Below are 7,829 nucleotides of genomic sequence, written 5' to 3'. Positions count from 1 at the left end.
GAATTATACTTAAGGTAAAACTCCCCTAGTATATAAAGTGGAGTCTAACTATTCATTAGGAATCATTGTAACACGCGTGTCAATGCAATATACTCTTATTTTTTCTGTTATTCAAAGTTCTTACTTTTGTTCATCAGTTCTTCATTATCGTGAGCCCGAGATCGAAGGCACGCATTTCATTAAAGTTGTTATTGAGTCCGGGATCACTCCCATTAATTGGTTTGACAATTTATTACGTCCTTTATCTGTTTAATCTAACACAATTTATTATTTGTATTGAATTAATTCACGTATCCTTAAAATCACAGATAAATTTAATTGTTATCCGTTTTTTAAGAATAAACATAAATATAAACAATAGTTCTAAAAAAGTTCCTCCAGCGTAATTTTTTATTTTTGTTGTTGTAATCCAAAAACCAATCACTGCCAAAACCAAAATTAGTATTGATCGTTACATCTTTACAAATACTAATTCCCAAATTTTATCCCACTCCCACATTACTAAGACGTTTACTCCACGCTCCACACGTCTTCGTAAAACTTCCTACTCCCTTCCTCTCTATAATCCAACGCGTTCAGTTTTTGTATCTAAATATATATATATATATATATATATATATATATATATATATATATATATATATATATATACTCCTTCAACCGCTCCATAACTTTACCACATTCACACCCATTTCCTACTTCCATTGATTTTTTCTGCTTTTCTCATCTGGGTCTTGTCTTTAATTTTGTTAAAAAATGGTGCGTTGTAGCAACAATTTAGTCGGAATTCTAAACATAGTAACATTTCTAATATCAATCCCAATTATAGCAGGAGGAATATGGCTCTCACGTCAAGCAAACACAGAGTGCGAAAGATTTCTCGAAAAACCCATAATAGCACTCGGAGTTTTTATACTCTTAGTTTCATTAGCCGGTATAATCGGTTCTTGTTGTAGGGTTTCGTGGTTACTTTGGGTTTATCTACTCGTTATGTTTTTGTTGATTTTGTTGCTTTTCTGCTTTACGATATTTGCGTTTGTTGTTACTAATAAAGGTGCTGGTGAAGTGGTTTCGGGTAAAGGGTATAAGGAGTATAGATTTGGGGATTATTCTAATTGGTTGCAGAAAAGAGTTGATAATCATTGGAGTAGGATTCATAGTTGTTTGCAAGATAGTAAGATTTGTCAAAGTTTGATTGAGGGATCGAATACTAAAGCTGATGATTTTTTCAAGAAACATCTTTCTGCTCTTCAGGTATATTTACTTTAAGTTTTTAATTTTTAATTTAATCTGGTTCTTAGTGTTTACACTTGATTGTTTTAGTCCAAATTGTCAGTTTTTATGTGTGTGTGTGTATATGTTTGTGTATATACTTGATTTTTATTGTATGGTTTTTGTTCTAGATCCGGATGGAAGAGTATTTTTGGAGGATCTGGGGTGCGGCGACATTTTTAGATAGTTCGAGCAACATATGTCTTTTTTGGTTTTGCTTGTCTGATATCTGGTATTGTTTGTGAGGAGGGGTTTTTTTGTCAGTCCGTTCGAAAATCGCACTATATATCTGGATGGAAGAGGCTATGTCGTCCAAACTCTCCACAAATGCTTTCGGGTGCTTGTTAGATCGTCCAAAATTAGTGCATTTTTTTGAGGATTCAACACGAGTGTGACAACATTTTTAGATAGTTCTAGCAACGTTGATTTTTGGTTTTGCTTGTCAGAAATCTGGTTTTATTTGTGCATTTGGGGTTTTCGTCTATTCGGACCCCTTCGCTAGAAAATTACACTGTATATATAATTTCAATTTTTTTTTTTTTAATGTGTATATATAGTAGATGTTGAACCACCTTAGTGAAAATCCTTTCTTTCGCCACGGTACAAAAGGATTTGTTCAAGGTTTTTCCAAAGGTTCACAATTGTTTGTTTTTTTGATTGGCTATTGAAGGACTTACTTTTTGGTAGTTGACCTATACTTGACTGAGTTTGGGTTTTGCTTAAGAAATTGAGGGTTTGTGTTAGGTCATGCAAACTGCTACTTTTGTTCATACTTCTTGCTGTGTTGATTAATGATCTATAGGAAAACATATAATTATTTGGTAACTTTATATCTCTAGTTAGTTATGAATTTTTTTGTTTAACTTTATGTAAAGTTAAAAGGTGTTAGGACTTTGACTCTGTTGGTAATGGCTATAATTGCACTTTTTGTCTAAAGGGTTACACCTTTTAAATCATCTAAGTTGGTTTGGTGAAAATGTTGATAAGCCTTTTATTTCTAGACAGTGCTTTATTTTGACTCTGTTGGTAGTGTCAAAAAAGTTGGGGCTTTATGTATTATGTATAAAAAGGTATACATACCTTTAAATATTCATTTCTAGATGTGGTTGTTGAGATAAAGAGTTATTCCTTTTTGTTTCCTCAAAATAAACCTTGAAGATATTTTGTCTAAAAGTTTTGGGGCTTTTTGTTTAAAAGCAAACATCTTAAAGCATTCATCTTATTTAGGCTGCCACATTTTGGAAAGTTCTACTATGCAAATAGATAAAAAAGGAGTACTTTTGCCGTACATGTATATAAATCTTTGAATATCGTTGATGTTATGTTGCTCGAACTCTTCAAAAATGCGTGTGGGTGCGTGTCAGATCGTCCAAAATTAGTGTATTTTTGGAGGATCCGATACGAGTGCAACAACATGTTGAATGTTTGACTATGCAAATAGAGAAAAAAAGAGTACTTTTGTTGTACATGTATATAAGTTTTTGAATACTCCTGACATTAGAGAAGTACATGTTCAAATCTGAGGTGTGGCATCTGTGTCTTTTTGAATCTGTTTGTTAGAGTTTCTGTCTCCGCCACGGATAGGCTGTTGGTTGTAATATTATCGTCAATCCTTTTGCCTTTTCTTGTGGATGGGCTCTTATAGCAGTAATTTCTTTTGCTAGTGTCTACTAGTAGTAGTTGCTCTTATTCTATCAAAATAATTCTGTGATTGAATCTAGTTTTCAACTTGCACATGTTAGTTTCTTCCTTTGACATTGTGATTGAGTCTGGTGTCCAACTTGCACATATTAGTAATCGTTGTTGTTGTCTTATTATATGTCTCTGACACTGATTAAATATCTTGTAGTCTGGTTGCTGCAAGCCCTCAAACGACTGCAACTTCGAGTACGTGAGCCCAACAAACTGGACTAGGACACCAAGCTCATCCCTTAATAATCCTGACTGTACTACATGGAGCAACGATCCGAAAATCTTGTGCTATGGCTGCCAATCCTGCAAAGCCGGGCTACTAGACAACCTCAAGAGTGACTGGAAAAGGGTGGCTGTACTCAACATCATTTTCCTCGTCTTCCTCATCGTCGTCTACTCTATCGGATGTTGTGCTTTCAGGAACAACAGAGAGGACAACGCTTGGAAGCGTTACCCTTGATCCGTCCTGAGGAATGCACTTTCGCTAAGTTCTATTGATTTCTGTCGTGTATTATATAGAACTATAGGTCGTTTAGTATGAATCTATGATCTTTCTTGTGCAGAGTTTCTTTTGCTAGGCAATTACTCTGGATTTGGATATATGTGAATTCCTATTATTCCATAGAATTCTTATGTTTAGAAGTGATATGCTGACTGTTGGTTTTGGATGTAGAGTTTGATCTCTTCTTGATTATGAGTATGTGAATTCTTGATTTGTCTTGCTCTTGGATATTTGTATGGTGGAGATTTTAGCATTTCTTGATTTGAACTTGTGAATGGATGGTTGAGCGACAATTAGAAGATAATTCATCTTTTTTAATTTTTTGAGCAGAAAGTAAAGATAATAAAGGGACATATGGCCATTTGATGTGTTGGGGACAGATGGAGACATGTCTTATTCTACATATTTATATTATATTCTACTTAGTATTTAAATCTCCGACGTGACTAAAAGATCAATAGAAAACATACTATCTAAAGTAAATGTAATAACATGACTAATACATAGGTATTACCATTGTTGGACCCATGGACTATATAGCACACGAAAATATGAGAATCGTGCTGAATTCATGTTTTATGGCTCTAAAATGCCAAATAACGAAGAACGGTCATGACAAAGCGATGACTATTGTTCATTAGGTCGTTTCTGATGGTCCGGCAAAATTTTAGGCGATTCAGAGCCGGTCGCCCGAATTCGTGATAGCACACGAAAATCTGGGAATCGTCCTGAATTTCTCCTTTATGTTCCTAAAATGCCCAAAAATGAGGAACGATCATGGCGAAGCGATAACTATTGTTTATTAGTTCGTTTTTAATGGTCCCGCAAAATTTTAGGCGACTCAGAGCCGGTCGTCCGAATTCATGCAGATGACTCTATATCACATGAAAATTTGGGAATCGGGTAGAATTCTAATTTTATGACCCAAAATGCCAAAAAACGAGGAACGATCATGGCGAGGCGATGATTGTTGTTCCTTAAGTCGCTTTTGATGGGCCAGCAAAATTTTAAGCGATCCGGGATGACGTGTGCTATATAACAAACGAAAATCGAGAATCAGGCGAAATTCCAGTTTTATCGACCAAAACACCAAAAAATGAGGTACAATCATGTTGTTCCTTAGGCCGTTTTGATAGAACGGTAAAATTTTAAGCGATCCGGGTCCGGTCGCTTGAACCCATGCATATGGCGAGGGTTATAACATACGAAAATTTGGGAATCGGGTGGAATTTCAGTTTTTATGGCCCTAAAACGCTAGAAAATGAGGAACGGTCATGGCGAGGTGATGACTATTAATCCTTAGGTCATTTTTGATGGGTTGGTAAAATTTTAGGCGATTTGGGTCCGGTCTCCTAGACCCATGCGGGTGGCGTGGGCAATAAGCACACGAAAATTGAGAAATCAAACGGAATTCCAATTTTTGGTCCTAAAACGCCAAAAAATGAGGAATGATCACGGCGAGGTGATGACCTTAGGTCGTTTTTAATGTGCCGATAAAATTAAAGGCGACTCGGGTCCGGTCGCCCGGACCCATACAAATGGTGTGGGTTATAGCACATGAAAATCTATGAATCAGGCGGAATTTCAGTTTTATGGCTGTAAAACGCCAATAAATGAGGAACGGTCATGGAGATGCGATGACTATTATTCCTTAGGTCATTTTTGTTGGGCCGGTAAAATTTTAGACGATCCGGGTTTGGTCGCCCGGACCCATGCATATGGCGTAGGCTATAGCACACAAAAATCTGGGAAGCGGGCGGAGTTCCAGTTTTATGGCCCTTAAACGCCAAAAAATAAGGAACGATTATGGCGAGCCAATGACTATTGTTCCTCAGGTCGTTTTTGATGGGCCGACAAAATTTTAGGCGATCCAAGTCCGGTCGCCCGTACCCATACAGTTGGCGTGGGCTATAACACACAAAAATTAGGGAGTCGGGCAAAATTCCAGTTTTATGGGCCTAAAACGCCAAAACATGAGGAATATTTATGGTGAGGTGATGACTATAGTTTCTTAGGTCGTGTTTGATGCTCCAGAAAAATTTAAGGCGATCCGGATACGGGCTATAGCACACGAAAATTTCGGAATCAAGCGGAATTCTAGTTTTATGGCCCTAAAACACAAAAAAGGAACGATCATGGCGAAGTGTGTACTGTTGTTCGTTTGGTCAATTTTGATGGGACGCCAAAATTTTAAGTGATCCGTGTCCAGTCGCCCGAACCCATACAGATGGCGTGTGCTATAGCACATGAAAATCTAGGAATCGGGCGAAAATTCTTGTTTTATGGCCCTAAAGTTGCCAAACTATGAGGAACAGTTCGGGCGAGTAGATGGCTATTGTTCCTTAGGTCGTTTCTTATAGGCCGACAAAATTTAGGCGATTCGGGTTCGGTTGCCCGGACCCATGCAAATGGCGCGGGCTATTCCAGTTTGGGAATCAGGCGAAATTCCAGTTATATGGCCCCAAAACACCAAAAAATGAGGAACAGTGATGGCTAAGCGATAAATATTTTTCCTTAGGTAGTATTTGATTAGCCGACAAAATTTTAGGCGATCAAGGTACGGTCACCCAGACCGATACAGATGACGTGGGCTAGGTCAAACGAAAATCTAGGAATCAGATGGAATTCCAGTTTTATGGTCCTAAAATGCCAAAAAATGAGTAACGTTCATGGTGAGGCGATGACTATTATTTTTTAGGTCGTTTTTTTATAGGCCGATAAAATTTCAGGGTTCAGTCGCCTAGACCCATGCATATGGCGTGAGATATAATACACGAAAATTTGAAAATCGGACAAAATTCTAGTTTTATAGCCCTAAAACGCCAAACAATGAGGAACGGTCATGGCGAAGCGATAACTATTGTTCCTTAGGTCGTTTTAGATAAGTCGGCAAAATTTTAGGCTATCCGGGTTCGGCTATAACACAAATTCTGAGAATCGGGAGGAATTCCTGTTTTATTGTCTTAAAACGCCAAAAAATGAGGAACGGTCTTGGCAAGGCAATATCTATTGTTTCTTAGGTCGATTTTAATGAGCCGACAAAACTTAAGGCGATCAGGGTCCGATTGCCCTAACCTGTGTAGATGGCGTGGGTTATATCACACTAAAATCGGGGAATCGAGTGGAATTCCAGTTTTATGGGCCCTAAAACGCCAAAATATGAGGAGCGATCATGACGAGGCGATGACTATTTTTTCTTAGGTCATTTTTGATAGGCCAACAAAATTTTATGCGATTCGGGTCCGGTCGCCCAGACCCATGCAAATGGCGTAGGCTATAACACATGAAAATAAGGAATCAGGTGGAATTCCATTTTTATGACCCTAAAACACAAGAAAACGCGGAACAATCATGGAAAGGCGATGACTATTATTTTTTAGGTCATTTTTGATGGGCCGAAAAAATTGTAGGTGATCAGGGTCAGTCGCCCGGACTTATGTAGATATCATGGGCAATAGCGCACGAAAATCTAGAAATCAGGCGTAATTCCAGTTTTATGGCCCTAAAATGCCAAAAAATGAGGAACAGTCATGGCGAGGCGATGATTAATGTTCCTTAGGTCTTTTTGGATGGCCCGACAAAATTTTAGGCGATTCGGGTCCGGTCGTCCGGACCCATGCAGATTGTGTAGGCTATAGCATACGAAAAACTGAGAATCTGTCGGAATTCCAGTTTTATAGCCCTAAAATGCCAAAACATAAGGAACGGTCATGGTGAGGCGATGACTATAGTTTCTTAGGTAGTTTTTGATACGCTGGCAAAATATTAGGCGATCCGGTTACAGTCGCTCGTAGACATGCAGATGGCGTGGGCTACAACATATGAAAGTCTGGAAATCGGACGCAATTCCAGTTTTACGGACGTAAAATACCAAAAAATGAGTACTGGTTATTGCGAGGCGATGAATATTATTTCTTAGGTCGTTTCAGATGGGTCAACAAAATTTTAGGCGATCAGGGACTAGTCGCTCGGACCCATGCAGATGGCGTAGGCTAGAGCACACAAAAATCTGGAAATCAGACGGAATTCCATCTTTATGAGCGTAAAACACCAAAAAAAGGAATGGTCATGTCGAGGCGATAAATATTGTTCCTTAGATCATTTTTGATCGCCCGGACCTGTATAGATAGCGTGGGCTATAACACACGAAAAATGGGGAATCGAGCGGAATACCAATTTACGATCCTAAAACGCCAAAACATGAGGAGCGGTCATGTCGAGGTGATAACTATTGTTCCTTAGGTAATTTATTATTGGCCGACAAACATTTAGGTGATCAGAGTCCTGTCGCCCAGACCCATGCATATGGCAAGGGCTATAGCACACAAAAATTTAGGAATCAGGCGAAATTCCAGTTTTATGG

At 38.3% G+C, this 7,829-nt stretch overlaps 1 protein-coding gene across 1 annotated transcript; it reads left to right on the top strand.

The window, feature by feature from the left end:
* The first annotated feature begins 653 nt into the window (after positions 1-653).
* Positions 654-3,679, top strand: LOC104091553 (tetraspanin-8-like). Its single transcript, XM_009596918.4, has 2 exons — positions 654-1,254; positions 3,122-3,679. Exons 1-2 carry the CDS (start codon positions 757-759, stop codon positions 3,422-3,424), a joined length of 801 nt encoding a protein of 266 aa, XP_009595213.1. The 5' UTR covers positions 654-756; the 3' UTR covers positions 3,425-3,679.
* Positions 3,680-7,829: the final 4,150 nt, after the last annotated feature.

The sequence above is a fragment of the Nicotiana tomentosiformis genome, chromosome 11 (assembly GCF_000390325.3).
Source record: "Nicotiana tomentosiformis chromosome 11, ASM39032v3, whole genome shotgun sequence".
In the NCBI taxonomy this organism is placed as follows: Eukaryota; Viridiplantae; Streptophyta; class Magnoliopsida; order Solanales; family Solanaceae; genus Nicotiana; species Nicotiana tomentosiformis.
The sequence above is the reverse complement of the archived record's forward strand: the minus strand, read 5'-3'. Positions and strand labels throughout refer to the sequence as shown.